We start from the raw sequence: 25,494 nt of genomic DNA on the forward strand, positions 1-25,494 counted from the left end.
TGAATATCCCTTTGAGCTTGGTGAAGTTATTAATTACACTTTGGATGGTGTAAGAATACATCGAGTCACTACAAAGATACAAGCACCCTTCCTAACTCAGTTGCCTGAGAGGAAGGAAACAGCTTAGGGATTTCACCATGATACCAATGGTGACTTTAAAATGGTTACAGAGTTGAATGGCTGTGAGAAAACTGAGAATGGATCAACAACATGGTAGTTAATCCACAACACAAACAGAGAATAGAGTCTGCCCAAGAATTGAACCCTGTGGCACCCCCATAGAGACTGCCAGAGGACCAGACAACAGGACCTCCGATTTAATTACACTGAACTCTATCTGAGAAGTAGTTGGTGAACCAGGCGAGGCAGTCATTTGAGAAACCAAGGCTGTTGAGTCTGCCGATAAGAATGTGGTGATTGACAGACTCGAAAGCTTTGGCCAGGTCGATGAAGACGGCTGCCCAGTACTGTCTTTTATCGATGGCGGATATGATATCATTTAGGCTCGAAAACCAGATATCGCAAGCTCGGAAACCAGATTGCATAGTGGAGAAGGTACGGTGGTCGGTGATCTGTTTTTTAACTTGGTTTTCGAAGATTTTAGAAAGGCAGGGCAGGATGGATAGAGGTCTATAACAGTTTGGGTCTAGAGTGTCTCCCCCTTTGAAGAGGGGGATGACCGTGGCAGCTTTCCAATCTTTGGGGATCTCAGACGATACGAAAGAGAGGTAGAATAGGCTAGTAATAGCGGTTGCAATAATTTCTCTCAGATAATTTTAGAAAGAGAGGGTCTTGATTGTCTAGCCCAGCTGATTTGTAGGGATCCAGACTTTGTTCTTTCAGAACTTCAGCTGTCTGGATTTTGGTGAAGGAGAAATGGGGGGGGGGGGGGGGGCTTGAGCAAGTTTCTGCAGGGGGTGGCCCGGGTAGGGGTAGCCAGATGGAAAGCATGGCCAGCCATAGAAAAATGCTTATTGAAATGATCGATTATCATAGATGTATCGGTGGGGACAATGTTTCCTATCCTCAGTGCAGTGGGCAACTGGGAGGAGGTGCTCTTATTCTTCATGGACTTTACAGTGTCCCAAATTTGTTTGGAATTAGTGCTATTGGATGCAAATTTCTGTTTGAAAAAGCTAGCCTTAGCTTTCCTAACTGACTGAGTATATTGATTGCCGACTTCCTGAAAGTTACATGTCGCGGGGGCTATTCGATGCTTATGCAGAACGCCACAGGATGTTTTGTGCTGGTCAAGGGCAGGTCAAGGGCAGTCACGTCTGGGCTGAACCAAGGGCTATATCTGTTCTAAGTTCTACATTTTTTGAATGGGCATTCTTATTTAAGATGGAGAGGAAATCACTTTTAAAGAGCAACCAGGCATCCTCTACCAGGATACCCAGGCCCGGTCAATTAAAAAGGCCTGCTCGCTGAAGTGTTTTAGGGAGTGTTTGACAGTGATGACAGTGATGAGGGGTGGTCGTTTGACCACAGACCCATTACGCACGCAGGCAATGAGGCAATGATCGCTGAGATCCTGGTTGAAGACAGCAGAGGTGTATTTAGAGGGCATGTCTGTCAGGATGGTATCTAAGAGGTTGCCCATGGTTACGGATTTAGGGTTGTACCTGGTTGGTTCCATGATAATTTGTGTGAGATTGAGGGCATCTAGCTTAGATTGTAGGACGGCCGGGGTGTTAAGCATGTCCCAGTTTAGGTCACCTAACAGTACAAACTCTGAAGATAGATGGGGTGCAATCAATTCACATATGGTGTCCAGGGCACAGCTGGGGGCTGAGCTGGGGGCTGAAGGGGGTATATAACAAGCGGCAACGGTGAGAGACTTGTTTCTGGAAAGGTTGATTTTTAAAAGTAGAAGCTCGAATTGTTTGGGCACAGCCTGCATACTATCCAGGTCTATCTCTGAAGTAAATTGCCACTTCGCCCCCTTTGGAGGTTCAATCAATCAATCAAATGTATTTATAAAGCCCTTCTTACATCAGCTGATGTCACAAAGTGTGCACAGAAACCCAGCCTAAAACCCCAAACAGCAATGTAATGCAGGTGTAGAAGCACGGTGGCTATCTTGTCGGAAAATGTTAGGACAATACACCCCCAGGGATGGAAATTTCAGGATTTTTGGTGGCCTTCCTAAGCCAGGATTCAGACACGGGTAGGACATCCGGTTTGGCGGAGTGTGCTAAAGCCGTGAATAAAACAAACTTGGGGAGGAGGCTTCTAATGTTAACATGCATGTAACCAAGGCTTTTACGGTTACAGAAGTCAACAAATGAGAGCCTGGGGAATGGGAGTGGAGCTAGGCACTGCAGGGCCTGGGTTAACCTCTACATCACCAGAGGAACAGAGGAGGAGTAGAATAAGGGTACGGCTAAAGGCTATAAGAACTGGTCTAGTGCATTCGGAACAGAGAGTAAAAGGAGCAGATTTCTGGGCACGGAAGAATAGATTCAAGGCATAACATACAGACAAGGTGATGGTTGGGGATGGGAATACAGTGGAGGTATTGAGGCATTGAGTGATGATGAGAGAGGTTTTGTCTCTAGAGGCGCAATTTAAGCCAGGTGAGGTCACTGGATGTCTGGGGGGTGGAACAAAAGGGCTAGCTAAGGCATATTGAGCAGGGTTAGAGGCTCTACAGTGAAATAAGATCATAATCACTACCCAAAACAGCAATGGACAAGGCTTATTGACATTAGGGTGAGGCATGCGTAGCCGAGTGATCATAGGGTCCAGTGAGTAGCTAGGCGAGCCGGAGACACGGCGATTCATACAGCTAGCGGGCTAGCAGAAGGGCCTTTGGGGGACATCGCATTACGTCGGCGGACCAGTCGTGATGGATCGGTGGGACTCCATTTCGGCAGTAAAAGGGTCCAAGGCAATTGGCAAAATCGGTATAGCATTAGAAATTGGCTGATAGACCTCTTCAGCTAGCGAGAGATGGCCTAGCTCCAGGCTAGCTCCAGGCTAACTGGTGCTTGCTTCGGGACAGAGACGTTAGCCAGGAGTAGCCACACGGATAGCAGCTAGCTAGCTGCGAAGATCCGGTGTAAAGGTTCAGAGCTTGCGGTATGAATCCGGAGATGTGGAGATGTGGTAGAGAAAAAGCAGTCCGATATGCTCTGGGTTGACTGGCAAACTGGCAGGAATTGACCGAGCTGAGGCTGGTTGATGTCCGAGTTAACGGTGATGACCACAAGCAGTGGATAGCTGACTACTAGCTAGTAGCTAGTTAGCTGGCTAGCTTCTGATGTGGGTTCCGGTTCTAAGTGTAAAAATACCACATTGGGTGAGGCGGATTGCAGGAGAGTATGTTCAGTCCGTAGATGGGAATTGAGATTTAAAAAATAATCAAAAAAATGTATACAAAAAATATACGAAGAAAAAATATGTATACATGGGACGGGACAAGACAACAGTCTGACTGCTACGCCATCTTGGATTCGAATCAGATACAAAGATGACAGTGAATGTTGCTGAGTGGCCGAGTTACAGTTATGACTTCAATCTGCTTGAAAATCTATGGCAAGACCTGAAAATGGCTTCTAGCAATGATTAACAATCAATTTGACAGAGCTTGAAGAATTCTGAAAAGAATAATGGGCAAATGTTGCACAATATAAGTGTGGAAACCTCTTAGAGACTTACTGAGAAAGACTCACCACTGTAATCGCTGCCAAAGGAGCATCTCCAAAGTATTGACTCAGGGGTGTGAATACTTATGTAAATGAGAGATATTCCTGTATTTCATTTTCAATAAATGTTTTCACTTTGTCATTATGGGGTATTGTGTGTAGATGGATGAGAAAAAAACAACAATTGAATTAATTTTGAATTCAGGCTGTAACAACAAATGTGGAATAAGTCAAGCAGCACGAATATTTTCTGAAGGCACTGTAATTGAACTTATCTGAATAAAATAGAAAGGATATTTTTACCATTCCTGAGCTAGTGCTCATTTGATGTTGAGAGTAAAAGTGATCATTTGAAACAGGCCCTATATGCTAGATTTAGAGTTATTTGGCAACTTTAGTTGTGAATGATACAAACCTTAGAATGTCTTAGAAATCAAAACGTGTGCTGCGTGATGCGACTATTGATAATTTGAGAAAGTCACACAAAAAACTTGCGCTCTGTTCCTTGCCTCAGGCTGCACAAGCTGTTCTCTCATCAAGTGATCATATTTACTGTATATGTTCACCCATCAGACTATTCTCAATTTAATCTCGTCTTTACCAATATGTCAAATCTGTTTTGATTTACAATGGCCCATTGTCAAATGGGCAGGAACAGGGGCAGGGGGAAATACAAGTCATCTGTAAGGACTCGAATAGCGAATGGGGGCCTTTTTACCGCCTGTTTTGTTTTTTATCATGCTGGGTGGGCTACTCCATGCATCAACCACTGTTTGAGGAGCATGCAGCCTCTCTCTGTGCAACAGGTGATATTCCACCCAAACTCTGTATGCCATGGGGTTATCCAACCCTGTTCCTGCAGCCAAACCAAGTGAAATCTGTTCGGGAACAACAAAATGAAACATTTCAAAAAACTGTTGACAGCCACTCTTTCTGTTCGCTCGAGAATAGAATGAAGGAGAGTGGGGAGGAGATGGAAACGCACAGTGGTGAAATATTCTGTCGCTAAAGGTAATGTGTAAGTAATTATTACTAGGCTATTCCAAATCAAATACAAATTCAAAAGAACTGTAGTGAATGTGTGAGGTGAGTTTTAAAAGGATGATACTGTTTTGATGATCAGTTTTGATGTGATATTCTATTGTATTTGCATTGACACCAGAGTGGTGAGATGGACAATAGAGTGGTAAGATCCAGACCATTAGGACCTGATGGTCATTAGCAAGTTGGGTACTACTAACGCATGCATAAGAAGAAATTACCCTAACCAAACGGTCAAGTTGAATTTGACTGCGGTCATGACTCATGGCTGCCGGTGTGGCGGTAATACGGTCACCGCAACAGCCCTTTGGATGACGTGATTGATGTCACAAACAAACGTCTGTCATGGCGGTTTTTGAGATGCATTGAATTTGGTGTTTAATTGTTGTCCATTTCGGCTGGTATGAGAAATACATTTGCATTACTGACAGTATCAGAACTATTCATTCCCTACTGTGTGCCCATGCACTTTAACTACTGACCAAACTTGGGAAGTTAAGTTACACTTTATTTTGATAGTCCCATATAGATGATCTACAGATGGTCATAGCAAATGATCTACTGATAAGCAACTGCTTGCTAAGGTAAAGGTTAAGGTTAAGTTTAGGTTTAGATTTAGAATAAGGGCAAGAGTTAAGGTTAGGGCAAGGGTTAGGGTAAAGTTAAGGGTTAGGATAAGGCTTAAGGTTAGGGTTAGGGCTAGGTCAAGGGTTAGTAGATACTGTAGTTAGTTGGAATGTTGTTGACAGTTATAAAACATCTACTGAACATCTACAAACGATCTATTTGGGATTATCCAAAGAAAGTGTTACCGGAAGTTTTTAATTTTTAATTTTAAATGAGCCATTGCAGTCAGCTCAAATGTCCAAATGAGCAGGAGAAGCAGAAAAGGTCCCCATTGATTTACTGTAATGAATCACTACAAATGGTGTATCTTCCCCGTTCCTGCTCTCCTTCCATCAGTGACCTTTAGTTATTAGATTGATGAAGCTGCACTATTTGATGGTGAAATTTCAAACAATGGAATACCTCTGCTTGAGTCATCTATTTATCGAAGTGTATTGCTAATCCACCCATTTATTATGTCCACATTAAGGAAATCCTACTCCATTGGAATTAACACCGTCAATGTGTCTAACCTTTTTACCACAGATATTGTACACTCAGAGGCATCAGATACACATGGTTCCCCAAATCTGTGCAGTCAAACTATCCGTGTAAAATGAACCGGCTGAATCAACGTTGTTGTTTCCACGTGATTTCAAATAAACGACGTGGAACAGACGAGGAATCGACGTTGAACTGACATCTGTACCGAGTGGGATGGTATGAAAATACTGCTTGCAAAAAGTGCTTAAAAACAACTAAGTAAACGTATCCCTCATTCATAGAGACAAACAGATGGGGGGAGGTGGGGGGGGGTAACTCTTACCTACTCTAGTTCTTTCCTTAACCAACTGAGAGAACAAATCATACCATTCCAGCAGACCTTGCAAAGGTTTTTAATCAAATGTGATGCAATGACTAGACAGATTGTTAATTATGCACAGCTGAAGGCAACCCTAATCTGCCTTTATGGGGGAAGGAAAGAGAGAGAGCCTGCTGCTGCTGTTTGGAGCACTGCCTCTGGTAACAATAAAATGAGCCTGCACCTCTCATTTCTACTACATATATAACATTGAAGGATTGATCAATAACGTCTGTTTTGTTTGTGAACATTTTGTGTAATTAAGAAAATGAACATCAAGTCTGCTTATTTATTACGTCCAAGCTGTGCCTGAGTGCCCACCATCAATCTTCAGAAAATAACCTGGCCACATACTGTAGCATAGGGGACATGGCACGCTCCCATTCAGGGGGTACTGAATAATATTTCCACAAAGCCATACCTTTATCTCCAAAAATATGAGCCGAACGAATAACTTTGCATTTGCGGTCTACACTGTACAGTGTCTAGGTAGTGTTCAACTCTCATTACTGTGCTCGTGATGGGTCATTTGAGGGAGGCACGGGGACATGGTACAGGAGGTCCCAGGATGCATTGTAGTCAGTGTGTTTATAAGGGGCTGGCTAAAACAAATCTAGGATGTGTTTCAGATGATGTCAGTGTGGTTGTAAAAGGCTAACCTCCTTTTTCTCCGTTGGTGGTACAGGATTAATGACTGCACTCTGGGAAGAGAGATTTACCATAAGATTACGGTGGGTCTTATATTATGGCGCTCAGACAAGCATACAATTGTTTGCTTGTTTGGAGTTTGGTCTCTTAAAGGTGGACTCAGGGATGTGACATAGATGCAGAAGGTAAACAGCATAGTGGGTCAACTTCCGCAACAACTAAGAGCGTTGAAGCGCGAGGCTCAACTTCTCTGCTGTTTTGGTGCCCTGGCTACCACGCTGTAACATGCGCAGATACCGTGTGTGACTTTGTGAGAGCGAAGTGTTGCATCTCGCTCATCTCAATATTTCCGGCGCTGCTCGTGGCAACGTCATTTCACTGCGTCTACCTTTAACAAACCAGCTTAGTAGACACTTTCAGGATATTGTAAATTCTGTAAGGTAAGTGCTGTTCTGGGGAACTGAACAGTTTAAAGCCATGCTCTGGGGAATAAAGGTGATATCTAGCCAAATTGTGTTTAGATTTCATTGTTTTTACTACCAAGTGCACCAGGGACTCATATACTGGGAAAGAGAGGCTGAACAAGCCAAGCAGGAAATACACTGCTTTGTCAGTACAATGTTTATTACAGTAATTGAAGTTCATAAAACTATCTGCATTGGGTATGCCAGTGAAATGATAATCATGTCTGTTATGCACAATGCATTTATCTGTTGTATCATCCTGAATCAACTCCAATTCACTCCACTGTGAGCTAAACGCAGAACTACAGTAGGGCACTGGAAACTTTCAAAGTGTACCAGTAAACTACCAGAATTTTGGTAACTTTCAAGGAATATATGGCATTTTATCAGATGACATCTAGTGGTCTTTTTGGGTGCTTCAGATTATTACAGGTGTCTGTTATTTTTTCTGGCTGTCTGTGTGGCCTTATCACATGCAAAATAGAACTAAATCTAATAAGATCATTTTAAAATAAACATTTGAATGACAGAAGCTGTAAAACATTCTCCTAAATATAAACCATCAACTTAGTGAATACCATCGCAGTTTAATACGAGGGTTTCAACCAAGGAAATATCCTTTATATTTTTTTACTTTGTCAATATGTCTTTGTTGTAAATGTTTTGGTACCAAACTGGAGGCAGTTGTGAAGTAATACAATAGTTGTACGAGCTGCAGATTGATTTGAAACTAATTCGATTGGATGCTTTTTTAATTAGGCTATTTTCTCTTGAACCATATGGTCTACCTAGTAGAAACGCATGGACAATATGGACACAGATATAACAAATGAATACTATATAAATAAATACAAATTTTAAAAAGCATTCATGTATAAGTTACCATAAATTGCCATGCATTTTAATTACCAAATTTACCAAAGATTACAGTAACTTTGGTAAATGACCAGTAGCTTTGCAACCCTATGTAGATCTAACCTCCAGTGACTCCAGGTTCTCTCCGTTCTTCATCCACCTATAGGAGGGCTTGGGCTTTCCAGTGGCCTTGCATTCCCACACCAGAGAGTCGTCAATGGGCTTCTGCACATCCTGGGGTTTCTCTATCAGATGTGGAGGGGCTGCATGGTCAAAACAACATGGCTGTGAATTAGAACATTCTCATACAGATCCCATTTCTCGCAGGTAAGCCTGTACTCCTCTAACTTCAAGAAAATGTATTTTGAAATCCCAGACAGTTGATCCTGCGCTGAAATTATAATGAGTTATGTATCGTTGCAAATTGACTTAGAACCCAAAAATACAGAACCCAAAAATACAGAACCCAAAAATACAGAAATGGCATAAATGGTATATGACTATCCTAGTTTTAGGTTATGTGTGCTGCTGAGACAGTGAACAAAACAATCCAGATGTATTAGTGTATACATGGGTGGGTAGCACATTGCCATAAAATACCTCTACCAAAAACCATTCAAGTAAATGATGGTGGAATTATACAGGAGCTTTATTGATTCCTACAGTAGCTTCCAAGTAACTCATGACTGGTTAACAAATTAGCAAGGGGAGAAATAAGGAACATAAACCCGCAGATTTACTGTCCTCGTAACTCTCCGTGATGTGGATGATGTGTAGGTCAATCCGCCATCATCCTCTATCACACCAGGTCATTGTCACGACAAGAGTAATGGCACACTATACATTTCCATTACGCAGCATCTGACTAATGCCATACTCCCCGACTGACCTTTGAGGTGACTTCTCTGTAATGGTACATACAAATCCAACTCTAATTGGGTTCCTGCTTCAGCTCAGCTTGCTTCCAAGAAATTCGAGATGAAACAGTTAGAAATGCAGTAGCAATTGCAAAAGTATCCCCATAACTCCTGTGTGTATTCGATGTGGCGCATGTGTGTGTGAGAGGAGAGAGAGAAAGAGAGCGAGAGAGAGAGAGAGAGAGAGAGAACGAAAGAGAGAGAGAGAGACATAGGAAACAAATGAAAAAGAGAGAGCGGGTGTGTTTGTGTGGTCTGTGGGTCTGTGTGTGCGTCTGGGTATTAAGAGGTTAGCCAGTGTGTGTTTTGAACAGAAGTGACCCTAGACGAGATAGCAGAGAGAGGTACTCTGAGACTCCATTATCACCAGTCATTTAGCATCACATCCATGCCAGCGCAATCTTAGAGAGAAGCCTACTGGTCATGCTCCACCCTCTCCACCTCTCAGGACCCCTTTGTTGTTGTTGTTTTTAGCCCTCTGTCACTCCATCCTTCAGCCACTGTGAACGTATCGACTCTCAGTCACAGACCACCAAATGAAAGCGGGCAGCCCATCCTCGGCTGCATCAGGCCCAGTGTTCACACAATCAGCCCAAACATTTCAAATCAACCAGCTAAAGCAAAGAGGGAGATAGGCGATAGGCGATAGGGGAATCAGAGTGAAACTGACACAGGGTTTTTATATTCATGGCATTATATTCATGGCATTATTTGGGATACTACTTACTGTAGGAAAGTATTAAATACACTGCAGAGGCAAATTGTTGATTAAAATAGAGAAACCAATGGCAGTCTATATGCATAGTTAGTTGTATTTAATTAGTTGTATTAGGTTACTTTTTAGATGACATTCAGATGGAATAATTTCAACATTTCCCCATTTGGTCCCAAAATGCTCTCTCCAATCAAGAGTAAAACAACAGACATTCATTTGAACGTAGCTTCGACTGACATGAAAGGATAATTACCATTCACCTTGTTAAAACACAAGACGTGCAGAACCCTATTAAAGCATTGACATCTAACTAGTGATCAGCATACTCTCAGAGTTAAATAATGCCTTCAGCTCTTTTTTAGACAGAAAGCTGAGGCTTTCGCAGCTTTGTGACTGCAGGTTGTAGCGATGTACACGAGATACACTTATCGATTCCCTGATTCTCACACACTGCTGACAAATGTCTCAAAGGCTTAATTCCAAGGGACTTCAAAATAAGAATACAGATATATGTTATCAGAGAGAGAGAGAGAGAGAGAGAGAGAGAGAGAGAGAGAGAGAGAGAGAGAGAGAGAGAGAGAGAGAGAGAGAGAGAGAGAGAACATCAAAAGAGGGCAGACCTGCTGCTAATTTGGACAAACCATCCCCCATAAGCTCACAGCCAGAGCGACGCTGCTGCTGGGTTCCATTACAGAGAGGTGCAGGGAGCTTTTAGCGAGACACCTTGTAAATAATGGCAAATTGTTTAGCGCAGACAATGAGTAATTTGTAAAATATATCATAAATATTTACCCATACTAAAATAGATGATCTGTATGGACGTACGACTGTTATCATCTGCTGTGCTGTTTTGCTATTACCTCATTTTATAATGCATACAGCTATGCTGTATCTCATTGCCGCTACCATAGCGAACATACTTTCATATCATTAGTCCAGCCAGCCATGTTAGTTTTTAGTATTTTCCAGCATCTGTGAGGGATTCACATGGTGTGGAATATAAGCAATTAATTAAACAACAAGTGTAAGAAAACATTCATGGAGCCCGACGAGCTACTAATGTAAATGGGTTCTTAGGCATGCAGTATAGAAAGAGTCCAGAAGGGAGAGATCAATGTCAGTGGTACGGCTAGCCACAAATAATACAGACATATTCAGCAAACTACTACAGTACATTTGCCATTTAGCAAAAAGTAATTTTCACCTTGTCAACCCAGGGATTCAAACCAGCAACCTTTCAGTCACTGACACAACGCTCTAACCGCTAGACGACCTGCCACCACTCCCCATCCACTTCATCCAGATGCTGCACTGCAGATAATTCATGGGGTATATGTGGCCCTGGTCTAAGTATACCAGTATAAGAGCTTTGATCTCCAGTTAAGTTAGATGTCAATCATGATGCCATCTGTTGGAGCCCAATACAAGGTCACATCCAAGGTCTCCTCATTCACATCATCGCTGCTTTAATCTGGATCAAAATATTAAAGGCATATTGGCCACCAGGGCTTTAATCATTTGGGATGCGCTGTTAAAACGATGCTCCCCCATGCAAAGTGGCGGCGCCGCAGTTGATTACCAATCGCTGTTTTAAACCCAGTAAGGTCTCCGTTTGATGCCTCTCAGACTAAGCGAAACTGACACATGAAGCCATCCCTGGTTCAAATATTCATGTGGTTCAGGATCACCTACCGTAGAAAGAGAGTTTTCCTTTTACAGTGTTCCTCCCCCTGGAGTTCTCTGCCACACACTCGTATGTGCCCGCGTCTTCCTGCTGGAAATAGGGGATTTCCAGGACGCCACTGGCTTTCCTCACGTCCACCTTCCTAGAAAAGGGGATTCCGTCCATTCTCCTCCAGTTTATGGAGGGGACAGGGCTGGAGGGAAGAGTAATGCAGAGAGGTAGAGAAACCTTGGAGCATGTTCATACAAACACAAATCATTGTAACATCGCCACTGTACTTAACCTATATGGATTCAGTGGATTTGACAGAAGAAAGTCAAGCAGGGCATACATCACTCAGCTAGTGAACCAGGAGGAGTCTCACACGGCCCCAACTGTACCAGAATTCTCCCATTTGCAGCCCGGCCTCAATCAGGGCAGGGTTGGAGGCATGCAGTGAAACATGAATACTACCATGCTGTTTGTTAATAACCTTCTGCTTTTCATGTATTTGTGTGCCTGTTTCATCAAGCCCAAAGTATACTTACTTTCCTAATGCAAAACACTCCACTTTCACTGTTGATCCTTTGGCTACATGGACAATCTCTGGAAACTGAACTTCGATCTTTGGCTCGTATTCACCCATTATACCTGAGGAGAGAAATTCACAACCAATTACAAGAAGGCAAAAAAAATACTAAAACAACATGGAAACTGCTGATATGTCGTTTCCTACATATGTCCTAAAAGCGATTACCATCATACATCTGAGAAGTGGTTATTTTGGAAAGCAACTAACAGGTTTTCTCATTGCTGCTGCTATTCTTTATCTGCAATCCTTTATCACATTTCCAAAGGTTTCTCAGCCCAAATGAGCTCTTGATATTGCGAGGCAAGTGTTATCTGGAAGGTTCCCTGACTGACCGTGAAAGCTCATTCTCATCCGTATCTCCATTTTATAATACTGCCAGGTATCCAAGGGCCTATCAGCCATGGTAAATGAGACCGCTGGACGAGGCTCTAATGGTCTTATACCCAGGGATTCAGCTGGGCTGGGTCCTGCTGGGTCCGAGACGCACCACCTATGATCCAAATGAGAGCCAGGCGGAGCTGAGACCTGGTACCTTTGGTTATGCTAATGTTTTATTCTATAATGAAACATGTGTTGTCCATATTTAATTTTCCACAGCCAACAACACAAGTAACAACAGCAGAATCAGACAACCCCATAGTAGAATAGTTTACCTATTCAATTGTTCAGCCTATCGCTTTCTATTCAAGAAAATGATATTCCTTCCATTCCTGGGCTCCTGAGTGGCGCAGCGGTCTAAGGCACTATATATCAGTGGTAGGGGCATTACTGCAGACCTTAGTTCAATTCCAGGCTTTATCACAACCAGCCGTGATTGGGAGTCCCAGAATTGGCCCACTGTGGTTAGGGGTAGGCCGTCATTGTAAATAAGAATTTGTTCTTAACTGACTTGCCGAGTAAAATATAGAAACGTGACATGTCTATTTTAATACAGTCTAGCTCAAACATTGATAATCATTGAAAATTGCAACCTATTTTGAAGGTGGGGACGCAGCTGCTCCATTTGCTCCATCACTCGGGTGCCTATGAGCATCATCATTTTATCATCATTTCATCTGAAACATTGAATTTAGCCCTCCTGCTATTAGCCCATAGAAATGCATGGGAAAACAGAGAGTCCAAAAAATACATAAAAAGGATGGTGTTTAACCAGTTCTCATACCATGACCTTTAGGAAGGGGACACTGTGTGACCTGTGTGAGGGTCCATTATTGGCATCTCAGCAGGTCTGGTGCGTTGATAAAAAAAAACAATAAGTTAGAAATGAAATAAAAACAATCATGCCTTCTCATACGGCATCCTACAAAATAGCACTAGAAGTAGTGATTCCAGACGATCGGAGATCCACTGTCGTGGAAACCTAACTGTCAAATGCTGCTGCTGCTGCTGCTGCAGAGTGTTGTATCTAAACAATTCCCGCCTGACTGCTTAGATACACTCAGTGTAATGTACTGTAATTCTGCGATACTACCCGTGGCAATATTTAATGATACGTAGACTGACTACACATACAGTAAATGTTTCCCCTGCTTCGACCAATTGTAGTTGTCTTAAAGACCATATTCAACAGGGAGGCTTCATTTACTCATGTTCATATCTAAGAGGGATGAATTAGTAGTTAGTAGTGGTTTTCATGCTAGCATAAGGTACTATAGTTTGCTGTACTTGCGCCTGACATATTTGCTAGATATGGTTCACAATCAGTAGTTGAAATGTCAGGAGTATTAAAAACTACAATACTCTACCATGAATAGATCATACATAACAGAATTGTATCCCTGCATGGTGTTAAACATTAGTTAGAGAAATAATTATTCCTGGGACAAGAAAGCCAACAATTAGATCACTCTCAGACAAATGACCTTTCCATTGGAGAGCCTTTGATAAGGCCAGCCTGAAGCACCAAAACCATTGGCGAGTGGGCTATCTTAAAGTTGCAAAGAAACAGCTAATTAACCTTTGGAATTAATTTGTATTCCTTAAAGGCACAGTGCAGTCAAAAAAAAAAAGTGATTTACACTCAGTGGACAGTTTATTCGGTACACCACCCCGTTCACAAAAATGGTTAGCTCATACAGACAGTGAGTGGCTTGCTATATAAAGCAGGCCGACCGGGATTCAGGCATTCAGTTACTGTTAAATTGAAGTATAGAACGGGCAAAACGAGTGACCGAAGCGACTTTTGCCGTGGTATGATAGTCAGTGCCAGGAGTGGCGGTTCCAGTTTCTCAGAAATGGCCGGCTTCTTGGGCTTTTCACGCACAACAGTGTTTAGGGTTTACAGAGAATGGTGCGACAAGCAATAACATCCAGTCAGCAGCAGTCCTTTGAGCGAAAACAGCTCATTGACGAGGTCGAAGGAGAATGTCTGGAACCGTGCAAGCTAACAGGCGGGGCACTAACAGGCAAATAACGAGGCAGAAACAACAGTGGTTTGCAGAACGGCATCTCATCGGTCCTTGTCCTGGATGGGTTATTGCAGCAGAAGACCACACCGGGTTCCACTCCTATCAGCTAAAAACAGTAAGAAGCGGCTCCAGTGGGCACGCGATCACCAACACTGGACAAAGGAGTGGAAAAACATAGCCTGGTCCGACGAATCCCAGTTCCTGTTGCATCATGCTGCGGCAGAATCAGGATTTGGCGTAAGCAGCATGAGTCCATGGCCCCATCCTGCCTGGTGTCAATAGTACAGGCTGGTGGTGGTGGTGTAATGTTGTGGGGAATGTTTTTCTGGAACACGTTAAGTCTCCTGATATTAATTGAGCAATGTTTCCATGCTCCAAAGAATTCAGGCTGTTCTGGAGGTAAAGTGAGATCTGACTCGGTACTTGATGGGTGTACCTAACAAACTGACCTCTGGGTGTCTATATTTCCACAATATGACATTTGAATAATACTGTGAAAATTATGACAATGCCTTTTTAGTGTAAGAGCTGTTTGAAAAGAGCACCTGAAGTTTCAGCTTGTTTTGGTGGGATGGGCTTCCATGGTGAAATCACAATGTGGTAAATTAGTTAATAGACTAATAAGAAAGAGAGTCTCAAACTCTGCCAATAACAGCTCATTGACAGTTTTCCTCTCCCCACTTAGACCACTCCTCGACAGACCTAGCAACATTTTAGCTTGAGGAATTGTTCTCTGCTACTTTCCTTTTACCAATTTAATTGAAAACAATCACAGAAAATGTACTTAATTATTCAGAAATTATTTGATATTGAGATAAAATGACTGCATTGGACCTTTAAAATCACTGTCCTACTTTCAGTTTTTTTGTTTTTTTCTTCTTCTTGAATGGCCTTGAGCAGATCTTTCACTCCAACTGTTTAGGCCTCAGTTAGAAACCTATGAAGAAATACAAGTTAATCAATTAAATTACAATTTGTTTGTCTCAGCTCAGCATTCAACACCATAGTGCCCAGAAAGCTCATCACTAAGCTAAGGACCCTGGGACTAAATACCTCCCTCTGCAACTGGATAATGGACTTCCTGATGGGCCGCCCTCACGTGGTAAGGGGAGACAACAACACATCTGCCACGCTGATACTCAAAACGGGGGCCCCTCAGGGGTATGTGTTTAGTCCCCTCCTGTACTCCCTGTTCACACACGATTGAGTGGCGGCCAAGGCGACTCCAACACTATCCTTAAGTTTGCTGACGACACAACAGTGGTAGGACTGATCACCTACAACGATGAGACAGCTTATAGGGATGAGGTCAGTGATCTGGCAGTGTGGTGCCAGGACAACAACCTCTCGCTCAATGTGAGCAAGACAAGGAGGTGATCTCAGCCTCCAGTATTTATGCTGCAGTAGTTTATGTGTCGGGGGGGGGGGGGGGGGGGGGGCTAGGGTCAGTTTGTTATATCTGGAGTACTTCTCCTGTCCTATCCGGTGTCCTGTGTGAATTTAAGTATTCTCTCTCTAAGTCTCTATTTCTCTCTTTCTTTCTGTCCCCAGTCCACCTGGCCGTGCTGCTGCTCCAGTTTCAACTGTTCTGCCTGTGATTATTATTATTTGACCATGCTGGTCATTTATGAACATTTGAACATCTTGGCCATGTTCTGTTATAATCTCCACCCGGCACAGCCAGAAGAGGACTGGCCACCCCACATAGCCTGGTTCCTCTCTAGGTTTCTTCCTAGGTTTTGGCCTTTCTAGGGAGTTTTTCCTAGCCACCGTGCTTCTACACCTGCATTGATTGCCGTTTGGGGTTTTAGGCTGGGTTTCTGTACAGCACTTTGAGATATCAGCTAATGTACGAAGGGCTATATAAATAAATTTGATTTGATTTGATTTGATGGTCGTGGATGACAGGAAAAGGAGGGCCGAACATGCCCCCATTAACATCGACGGGGCTGTAGTGGAGCAGATCGAGAGTTCCAAGTTCCTTGGTGTCCACATCACCAACAAACTAGAATGGTCCAAACACACCAATATACTAGTGAAGAGGGCACGACAACACCTTTTCCCCCTCAGGAGACTGAAAAGATTTTCAGATACTCAAAAAGTTATACAGCTGGTATGGCAACTGCTCGGCATCCGAACTTAAGGCGCTACAGAGGGTAGTGCGTACGGCCCAGTATATCACTGTGGCCAAGCTTCCTGCCATCTAGGACTTAAATACTAGACGGTGTCAGAAGTCCCCAAAAATTGTCAAAGACTTCATTCAGTACCCAAGTCATAGACTATTTTCTCTACTACTGCATGGCAAACAGTACAGGAGCACTAAGTCTAGGTTCAAAAGGCTCCTTAACAGCTTCTAACCCCAAGCCATAAGACTGCTGATCAATTAATAAAATGGCCACCCGGACTATTACATTGACAACCCCCCTTTGTTTTTACACTGCTGCTACTCTCTGTTTATTACCTATGCATAGTCATTTTACCCCTAGCTACATGATCAAATTACCTCCACTAAACTGTAGCACTGCACATTTTCTCGGTACCTGTACCCCCTGTATATAGCCCCGGTATTGTCATTTTATTGTGATACTTTTTAGTTCATTTTTGACTTTAGTCAATATTAGTAAATATTTAGTAAATATTTTCTTAACTCTTGTTTCTTGAACTGCATTGTTGGTTAAGGGCTTGTGAGTAAGAATTTCAAGGTAAGGTCTACACCTGTTGTACTCGGCGCATGTGACAAACAACATTTGAATTGAATTGATATTGAAATGTGATGGTATTTGATCACATTAAATCACACAAGGGCCAGAAAAGGAACACATGACCTAGAAATATACTGTTTGATAAGGGTTGTAGTAGAGTTGCTGTAGAACTGGATCTCACCATCACTGCGCAGCACCAGAGGAGTGGGCGGGCCTTGGACCCTGGTCTTGGTGACAGTGTTGGTCACCACACAGGTGTAGTTGCCCACATCAGAAGGCTCCACTTTAGCGATGTATAGATTTCCAGTCTCCTGGGAGATAAAGCGACGCGTGTCCTGCTTCACAAATGAGGGGTACTCATTAAAAATCCAGGAGAACGTCAGATCTGTGGAAAAAGGATGACAATTATTTTTTTTTAAATGTGTGAGATCAAATTAAATCTAAAACTACACAGGGGTTAGAGGGTCAAGCTGACTCTCCTTCTTATTAAAATAATATCACGTGAAAATACAGAAAATACCAGATTTGTCCACGGTTTGTCAGATTGGTTTTGATTTTATGGTGTAGTGGGTGAGTGGTGTTGTGGTTCAATCACCAGAGAGCTACACACTAGGGTGAAAATGAATGATGTTCCAAGTGTGAGGAGTTACCATATGCTGTAATTATCTGGACACACTTCAACATGAATGTTGTTTGTGTGGCAAGGTTTCTTCTGTAAACAAATGTTTCATTTGGACAAATATCTGTGGACACTTTATAGTTAATACAAGGCTTCAAGATGAGCGGAGAATGTTTCATTTCACAGAGAAAACCAACTCTAGCAGTCACCATGCAATTTGTAAATAAGTATATTAAGAATGACTGAACTGACAGCCTAGTTAGTTGGGTTTTGTTTTTATAGCACACAGTTGGACAGTAACGTGACCAAAAATACTAGGTACATTTTACGTTAAGTAAGCTTTAAAATAACTCATTACCACATTGGTAAAAAATACCAGTACAACATACAGTATACAGGACATTTATAGGATCACAGAGCAAGCCAGGATCTCAGATCTTCTATGATTCTCAGGATAACGAGTATCCTGTTGGCTGGTAACTGTCAAACGGGTAATCTCTCTAGTCGTCTTTGTGGCATGCTTCTTTCAAAAAGAACAAAACACACGTTCTGAAGACTGACCTTTGAGAAAGACATTTTATTTTGCTATTTGTCTGCAGAGTCAATTACTTTCTGTGCTCAGAGACTTGGGCCCCTCAGGCCAAAAGGATTCACAGAGGAGTAAAAAACACTTACAAATTCAAATAATATTTGTACGTGACTGAGACAACTGAAATACTCCAAGACAACTGAAATACTCCACATTCTTAGTTCTGTATATTTGTAATGCTTTGTGTTAATCCAAGCTCACTGCTTTGTGTTAATCCAAGCTCACTGCTTTGTGTTAATCCAAGCTCACTGCTTTGTGTTAATCCAAGCTCACTGCTTTGTGTTAATCCAAGCTCACTGCTTTGTGTTAATCCATGCTCACTGCTTTGTGTTAATCCAAGCTCACTGCTTTGTGTTAATCCAAGCTCACTGCTTTGTGTTAATCCATGCTCACTGCTTTGTGTTAATCCAAGCTCACTGCTTTGTGTTAATCCATGCTCACTGCTTTGTGTTAATCCATGCTCACTACTTTGTGTTAATCCAAGCTCACTGCTTTGTGTTAATCCAAGCTCACTACTTTGTGTTAATCCAAGCTCACTGCCTTGTGTTAATCCAAGCTCACTGCTTTGTGTTAATCCAAGCTCACTGCTTTGTGTTAATCCATGCTCACTGCTTTGTGTTAATCCATGCTCACTACTTTGTGTTAATCCAAGCTCACTGCTTTGTGTTAATCCAAGCTCACTACTTTGTGTTAATCCAAGCTCACTGCCTTGTGTTAATCCAAGCTCACTGCTTTGTGTTAATCCATGCTCACTGCTTTGTGTTAATCCATGCTCACTACTTTGTGTTAATCCAAGCTCACTGCTTTGTGTTAATCCAAGCTCACTACTTTGTGTTAATCCAAGCTCACTGCCTTGTGTTAATCCAAGCTCACTGCTTTGTGTTAATCCAAGCTCACTGCCTTGTGTTAATCCATGCTCACTGCCTTGTGTTAATCCAAGCTCACTACTTTGTGTTAATCCAAGCTCACTGCCTTGTGTTAATCCAAGCTCACTACTTTGGGTTAATCCATGCTCACTGCCTTGTGTTAATCCAAGCTCACTACTTTGTGTTAATCCATGCTCACTGCCTTGTGTTAATCCAAGCTCACTGCTCACAATCCAAGATCACTGTTCCCAGCAGGATTTTGAATGTTGTTTAATCATCATCATCATCATCATGTGATTTAGAAGGTATGTCAAATTAGCTGTGATCCTGCAGTACCCTACAGCGAAACCATACTTCTAGGTTTCAACCTACTGCAAGGAACATTGAGAACCAGAGCCAGTGTAAGACATCATGATTTGTAACAGTTTGATCTCAGCTGGTGTGCTTATCAATGCACTGCTCTCAATGCTAGATTTCTGTTGCTGAGTTCTCCTTTGAAGAAATTATTATTTCTGAATGTTCTGACATTTTCATCAATGAGTTTTCCAGGCCTTCTAATTGACAGGCACGCGTGTACCTTTTCCCTGCTGAGCCAAATCAAACCCATTCACTTGTTAGCTGGCTGGTAATTAAACAAAACAGTCTTGGAGGATTCCTCCCTTACCCTTTCTAACTGTTTGGTCATTTATCAAAGCAGGTTTCGATCCATGATGCAGCTCCCTCACAGTTAGGAGCAGGTATAGGCTACAGCATGAATCAGAGCAGGCCAATCAGCCTCTTCAAAAGTGTGTTTTGGCAGAGTCCTGAGTGTATAGACAAGTGGTCTAACGTTGGTCCAACATTTCTGTAGAAAAGCCAACGATAAAGGCCTGCGCTCCTTTTAGTTTTTTATTCGTGTTGCGCTGTTAGTCATAGGTGCACTCGATTCAGAAGCCCTGCGCAACGGGTAAACAAAGTGCTCCCATTTTGAACCATTTCATTTGTCTGAAGAGACTGGGAGATCCATGGCTAAATCGAGGGCCCCTACTGCGCAGGCCAATTGGATAGCTCAAATCACTGTGCTTACAGGGGTTCCAAGAATAGACAGAAAAGAGCTGCTGTTTTTAGGAGTGAGTTCATGTTTCCGTTTTTATTCAGCACTGTCAACGTTGTTTTTATTCATCACTGTCAACACTGTTTTTATTCAGCACTGTCAACACTGTTTTTATTCAGCACTGTCAACGCAGTTTTTATTCAGCACTGTCAACACTGTTTCTATTCATCACTGTCAACAGTGTTTCTATTCATCACTTTCAACACTGTTTTTATTCATCACTGTCAACACTGTTTCTATTCAGCACTGTCAACACTGTTTCTATTCATCACTGTCAACACTGTTTCTATTCATCACTGTCAACACTGTTTTTATTCAACACTGTCAACACTGTTTCTATTCATCACTGTCAACATTGTGTTGATTCAGCAGTATCCACACTGTTTCTATTCAACACTGTCAACACTGTTTCTTTTCAGCACTGTCAACACTGTTTCTATTCAACACTGTCAACATTGTTTTTATTCAGCACTGTCAACACTGTTTCTATTCATCACTGTCAACATTGTTTTTATTCAGCACTGTCAACACTGTTTCTATTCACACTGTCAACACTGTTTCTATTCTGCACTGTCAACACTGTTTTTATTCAACACTAACACTAGTACTTCCACTCGCGCTGCAACTGCAATGAATAAGTGTATCGATAGCCCTGTGTTTTCATTATTATTTGCCACTCATTGTGTCTATTTTAATATCAAGGAATATTTAACTTTATCTGGTCATAGGAACAACATGAATTTTTGCACAAGGCAGATGCGGTGCGACTCAGTTTCCCCATCAGATGGAAGACCGTGTCTCATCTCTGGTCAGTCTCACTGGAGGAAAGGAAGAAGAGACAAGGGACTGTGAGAGGTGGACCCTCTGCTGCTCTCTCCCTCCCTCCACTGAGACTAACGCTGTGTTCAAAACTACAGGGAATTCGTAAATCTACAACTTTCAAGACAACTGAGAAAGAAAAAAAAGATGCTCTGACTGGGAAAAATTGTTTTGAACGGTCATCCAACTCAGAATTCCAAGTCGGAAACTCAGGCATCTTTCTAGAGCTCTGACTTTCCAACCTGAAGATCACTGACATCATGATTTGACCCCAAAACATTTCAAGTTGTCTTGAAAGCACCATCAGATGCAGGTACCATCAGTCCAGTAAAATAAAAAGGCTAATTACTCCATTTTATTCTCCTCAGTGCCTTAAATGTACTACTCATATGATACATGGTGACTACAGTATGGGTAAATAATGTCAGAGCAAGAAAATGTAATGAGAAAAAGAAAATGTAATGATAATTCAGTGTTAAACAAGATTAGGAAACATGCCTGAAAAATGTTAGCAAAAATAGTCATTGGTTATTGTAGGTAAAGTAGAGGATAATGCATTTGCATAATGTAACAGAGGGCATTTAACTTCAAATTAAACTTAGTATTTAAACATCAGACTTAGCACTTAGAAAATACATTCAGATGGGGGCTGAAATCAGTATTTACTTTCTTAAAGCATCAAAAATTCTGTCATAATATAAACCAGGGATGGGCAACTTTGATGGGGGTTGGGGCCACAAAACTGAAATCAAAATGGGGGGGCCGCAGTGGCTCATGGGTCTGCGTACCGACAACCAACCTTGCGAGCAAAACATTTTAGCAGAGAGAGTTCATTTCCTACAATTCTACACATTTTGCCATGGGGTGGAGAGAAATGTTTGCAGTTTTTAATATGATATCTGAGTGAGACTGACTAACAAAATCAATCGGCTGGCGCCCGGTCGGTAATTGAGTGACTGTCAGTGACTGACATAACAAGAGAAAAACTGATGATGCACAACCACACTTCGAAATTGCACCTTGTGTATTCTACTATTCTAACTCTGAACAGTACGTTGAGATCCCGACTGTTGGCGAAGTGGAGGTGAGGAGCGTTGCATGTGCAATGATGTCCGAGGGAAAACAAACAGTGTTTTGTTGTTTACAGTAACTTTTTTGTTGTTGTAATATCACAAACGGACGTGGCGGTTTCACCATTAAGCTTTACTAATACGAATAAGACCGACCTGACAACCACCACACCCATGAAAACTGACTGATTGCTTTATCATGTTTACGCTCAACAAACAAAACGACAAACACAGACGCCAAAGGTGTTTTTAACCAACAGAAAGTGAAAAGACTAACAATAAACGCCAAGTATTGTAGAAAATTCCTTTTATACAATGAACAATTTCTGCTGATTTTGGCCATGTGATGAGATTATGAATGCTAGATAGATACAGTGCCTTGCGAAAGTATTCGGCCCCCTTGAACTTTGCGACCTTTTGCCACATTTTAGGCTTCAAACATAAAGATATAAAACTGTATTTTTTTGTGAAGAATCAACAACAAGTGGGACACAATCATGAAGTGGAACGACATTTATTGGATATTTCAAACTTTTTTAACAAATCAAAAACTGAAAAATTGGGCGTGCAAAATTATTCAGCCCCTTTACTTTCAGTGCAGCAAACTCTCTCCAGAAGTTCAGTGAGGATCTCTGAATGATCCAATGTTGACCTAAATGACTAATGATGATAAATACAATCCACCTGTGTGTAATCAAGTCTCCGTATAAATGCACCTGCACTGTGATAGTCTCAGAGGTCCGTTAAAAGCGCAGAGAGCATCATGAAGAACAAGGAACACACCAGGCAATCTGTAAAGTGTGGGCAAATTCCTTGATGCTGTTGCGAAAAGATGCTACTTTTGAGTAGAGAGGAGTTCCCACTTTGAGGAGTCCCCGCATGAGGCTTGTCAGATGCTGACAGAATATAGTGCGGTGTGTGTCTAGATTGCTAGGGTGGCACAATGCTTCGGAGAAGTCACTATGAAATAAGGAGATCCACAAAAACAGAGAAATCAGCAAGTATATCGTCAAAGATTTGTGAAAATGTTTAAATGATGTAGGAAGACGGAGACAATAAGACATTATCCAAAGGTAAATCTGCCATAATTTAAGATGACACCACTGTCTCCTAGGTTTCCACTACAGATTCAGCATACACTGTGTTTCTGTCACACTCAGAGAAAATACCATACTGTATGACTGAAAGTAAGATTTGAAAGTGTTTGTATTTTATAACATATTTGGTCAAATGAGTTAGTCAATGTATAGACTCACTCCATTAGCCCAAGCAAACTTGACCAAACACAATAGCACATCCAATCACCATGGAAAATCTTTTATGACATAATTGTGCATCTGTACATTTTCCCCAAAAACACAAAATAAAATCCCCATGACAGAAATACAAATAATATTGTTTATTTATCATCAAAGCACTAGTCCAACAGTGTAATTATTCCCTTCAATGGGCATGACAGAATATAAATAGACTCTAATGACAAACTATTGGAAATGCTTACACAAGCATTCCTTCATGTGTCTAATAGTGTCAGTGTTCTGAGACAACAATTAAAGCCCTACCAGCCTCTTGGCTTTCTTCAAAGTAACCAACGTGATTCATATCTACACGCTGCAGGACGGCAGGCTCCTAGCCTCAGTTCCTCCTACACTTAACCCAGTGGCAGAGCCCCCTGGGATCCCCCTGCAGAGTCAGCTTGCTATAAAAACAATAAATATTCATCTGAACATGGGGAATAATTATGACAAGGGGGAACAACATGTGCAGCATAGGCCTTCATCAACAGACAAAACAACCCATCTATCAATACAATGCGGTTGTTAAGGTTTATAATAAGGGCAAATCAGTTGGTTAGATCCTTCTGAGTTATGAGTTGCATCAGTGCTGATATTGGCGTGTTGATTCTGAAAAGGGGGGGGGGGTTGTATTTGTATCTTCATCATGCTTTATCAGTGGCATGCTTTCAATGAATATTAATAATGACACAGATGTCTGATTGTCTGCTATTAATATACATGTAAAGTTTATTCTGACAACACTATGCATTTATTATTACCGTGCTACAAACACAGGCAGCAGCATCCTGGCGTTTAACAAACTTAAAACAAAAGGTATCTAATAGTCGTGTTCAAAGTTTAATATAGTCCGTAAGGAAGAAGTAATGTACTGTGACATGTGCGGAGCTGTTGGACAAACCCATAGAAGGGTCACAAAACCAATTTCTTAGTTTCTCTGATATTTTACTTTAGTTTCACTGAGACGAGGTCCTAGCAGGTCCAATAGTCTGGTGAGCATCAAAATAAGGCAAAATCGCACAAAAAAATTAAATTACACAAAATAACAACTTCACCCTAAATTTGGTACAATCAGTGCACACTGTTAATATAACTAGGGCCTCCTCCAAAATACTGCCTCTCTTCTCTGCTGAAAACATAGAATTCCATCCCACAGCCACAGAAAAACATCCCCTGAAAGTAATGCCATTCCAATTCTGTTTCAAAGTGCAGTGCTCCCAAGTTTGCTCCAGGCTCCGAGAATCCTCTTCCTCCCCACATTCTGCTCCTTTACATGACTTGACAGAGTGCACATGCTCCATGTTCTCAAATCCTGGGGTCTTGGGGCAAAAAAGAACAGAGGATACACAATAAAAGCAACCCACTTCTAAGTGGATGTGCACAAGTGATTTCAGTCTGGAGTGCCCCTAAAAGTTCTCTCTCCATTATAAAATGGAGGTCAGGCGCATTAGGTCCAGGACTAAAAAAAGTAATTGAGTAATACAAAGACCAAGGCTACGTCACACAGGCAGCACACTAATGTAGTGTGCTTTGAGAGAGCGTAAGTGACAGCCTTTTAGCCTCTCTAGCTTCTCTGATCCGAGGTGAATATCAGGAGCCCAAGATAGATATTTGACTCTCCACTGTAGATTTCTGGAAACGCTAGCAACACATTCAGAAAACAGAGAGTATTATTACCTCATCATTAGAAGACGATCTCGACCATGTTAATAATAGCATGTGCACACGACTGTGTCTACTTCAAATCTGGGTGTATTCGGTTATAATGACCACACATTCCCAGCACGTTCCCAATGCTAGAACATTGGCCTGTCAAAATAGGAAGTGCATCAGCGGAGGGGAGGCAGCTCCTTGCTCTGTCTGCGCTTGTATCTGGCCTGGCAGTCTGTGTCATCCCTGATCTGCACCCAGCCCCATCTCCCTGCCTGTCTCTCTTCTGCTGACTAGGAGGAGCAGGTAGGCTCTGCATGCGGACATTGGCCTTCGGAAAAAAAGAATAGCCTATGTCAAAATATCACTG

At 42.0% G+C, this 25,494-nt stretch overlaps 1 protein-coding gene across 3 annotated transcripts in view; it reads right to left on the reverse strand.

Moving 5' to 3' along the window:
• cntn4 (contactin 4) overlaps positions 1-25,494 on the reverse strand; it is a 175,784-nt gene that overhangs the window by 68,760 nt on the left and 81,530 nt on the right. For all 3 annotated transcript variants that reach the window (XM_020483077.2, XM_020483076.2, XM_031824877.1), the window contains exons 6-9: positions 17,305-17,508; positions 11,970-12,072; positions 11,451-11,635; positions 8,250-8,389 (exon numbers count right to left, since the gene is read on the reverse strand). In XM_020483077.2, the coding sequence (XP_020338666.1) occupies positions 8,250-8,389; positions 11,451-11,635; positions 11,970-12,072; positions 17,305-17,508 (632 nt within the window). The remainder of the gene's footprint in view (positions 1-8,249; positions 8,390-11,450; positions 11,636-11,969; positions 12,073-17,304; positions 17,509-25,494) is intronic.

This window comes from Oncorhynchus kisutch, linkage group LG5 (assembly GCF_002021735.2).
Source record: "Oncorhynchus kisutch isolate 150728-3 linkage group LG5, Okis_V2, whole genome shotgun sequence".
NCBI lineage: Eukaryota > Metazoa > Chordata > Actinopteri > Salmoniformes > Salmonidae > Oncorhynchus > Oncorhynchus kisutch.